This window comes from Echinops telfairi, unplaced genomic scaffold (genome assembly GCF_000313985.2).
Source record: "Echinops telfairi isolate 266 unplaced genomic scaffold, ASM31398v2 ScPeMD7_5592;HRSCAF=6446, whole genome shotgun sequence".
Classification (NCBI taxonomy): Eukaryota; Metazoa; Chordata; class Mammalia; order Afrosoricida; family Tenrecidae; genus Echinops; species Echinops telfairi.
This window is the reverse complement of record NW_022109491.1, coordinates 57,379,729-57,381,075: the sequence shown is the minus strand read 5'-3', so window position 1 is coordinate 57,381,075 and position 1,347 is coordinate 57,379,729. Positions and strand designations below refer to the sequence as shown.

The 1,347-nt window shown below is 39.0% G+C and overlaps 1 protein-coding gene across 3 annotated transcripts in view; it reads right to left on the bottom strand.

Annotated features, from left to right (window-relative positions):
- Window positions 1-1,347, bottom strand: part of PRDM10 (PR/SET domain 10) — a 106,436-nt gene that overhangs the window by 27,665 nt on the left and 77,424 nt on the right. For all 3 annotated transcript variants that reach the window (XM_045295473.1, XM_045295474.1, XM_045295475.1), the window contains one exon: window positions 707-877. In XM_045295473.1, the coding sequence (XP_045151408.1) occupies window positions 707-877 (171 nt within the window). The remainder of the gene's footprint in view (window positions 1-706; window positions 878-1,347) is intronic.

The window sequence follows — 1,347 nt, the reverse complement described above, 5'->3', positions numbered from 1 at the left end:
AAAATTTCCAAAAAAAAACTGAAAACAAACAAACAAAAAACTGCAACAGAAATATAAGAATAGCTGGAATTTCAGATACAGTGCTTCACTCTCAGATAGTTGACACACTGAGTCCAAGCTGGCAAACATTAAAATACTTTTTAATATAACACTTATACAACACAGTAAGCCAACTTAATTCTGTAGGAGACAGCAGTGAACAAATCATAAGCAGAATTGAGAAAGTTTCATGAATCCAAAACTTTCTCCTTACATTCCAATGGACTAAAGGCCTACCCATTACCAATTTAAAAATATCAAAGGAGAGGATTTGCTTTCAGCTCCTCGCTATGAATGTAGACGTGATCCTAGAGATGGTGCCGAACCTTTTGTGCATCATAGACATCTCTGAAAGTCTAACTAAGGTTATGGGTCTTTTTCCTGAACAGCACACACACCCTATTTTACAAGCAACTTCAGGGATTCACAGATTCTTTCAAACTCTAAAGTTAAGAACCCTAGTTTACAGCAACATATAGTATTGATACAGGTTAAGAGATGTAAGCAATCAAAACCAAACCGAATCAATTATGACTCATGGTGACCCTACACGGCAGGGGAGAGCTGCCCGTTTGTTTCTGACACTGTAGCTCTTTACAGGAGTAGAACGCCTCATCTTTCTCCCAAGAAAAGCAAAGGTAGAGAGAAATAAGAGATCATACAGTACCGGGGCCACCTGCACCACTTGAAGCTGTATGTGCTGAGGCTGTTGGAGACCGGAAGTGGACTGTGATACTGGGATATACTGAATTCTCTGGTAATCTCCTTGAGGGGTCCGGTAATCTGTTGTTAAGGTCTGGGACAGTTCTGTCATTGCTTGGGTGAGTAGGTCCGTTGTCTAGGGGGAAAAAATCAGAAAACATGTTAGTTGGTAGCTGTTTTGTAGCTATTACAACTCTTTTAAATCCGCCTAAGATTTAGTTTGTCTCACTGGTGGTTCATCAAACTATAGGTCAGACCCAAACCCAGAGGGTAAAGAAAATCTGATGTTGGGAAGATATTATAAAAAGAAAAAAGTGAAATAAAATGTGTGTGTGTGTGTGTGTTCAAGGAAGCTGCAAAAAAATTGGAGAGAAAAATTTATTATTTCAATTCTATTTTTCCAAGAACTTTTTGAAGCTCCCTCATGCATGTGTTGCGGGACAAAATTCACTGCTATTGAGTTGATTCTAACACATAGCAACTCCATGTGACAGAGTAGAACTTTTCCATAAGATTTTCTTGGCTGTAATTCTTAATGGAAACAGATTGTCAGGTGTACCATCCAAGTGTGTGTGTGTGTCTGAGAGAGAGAGTGTGTGTGTGTGT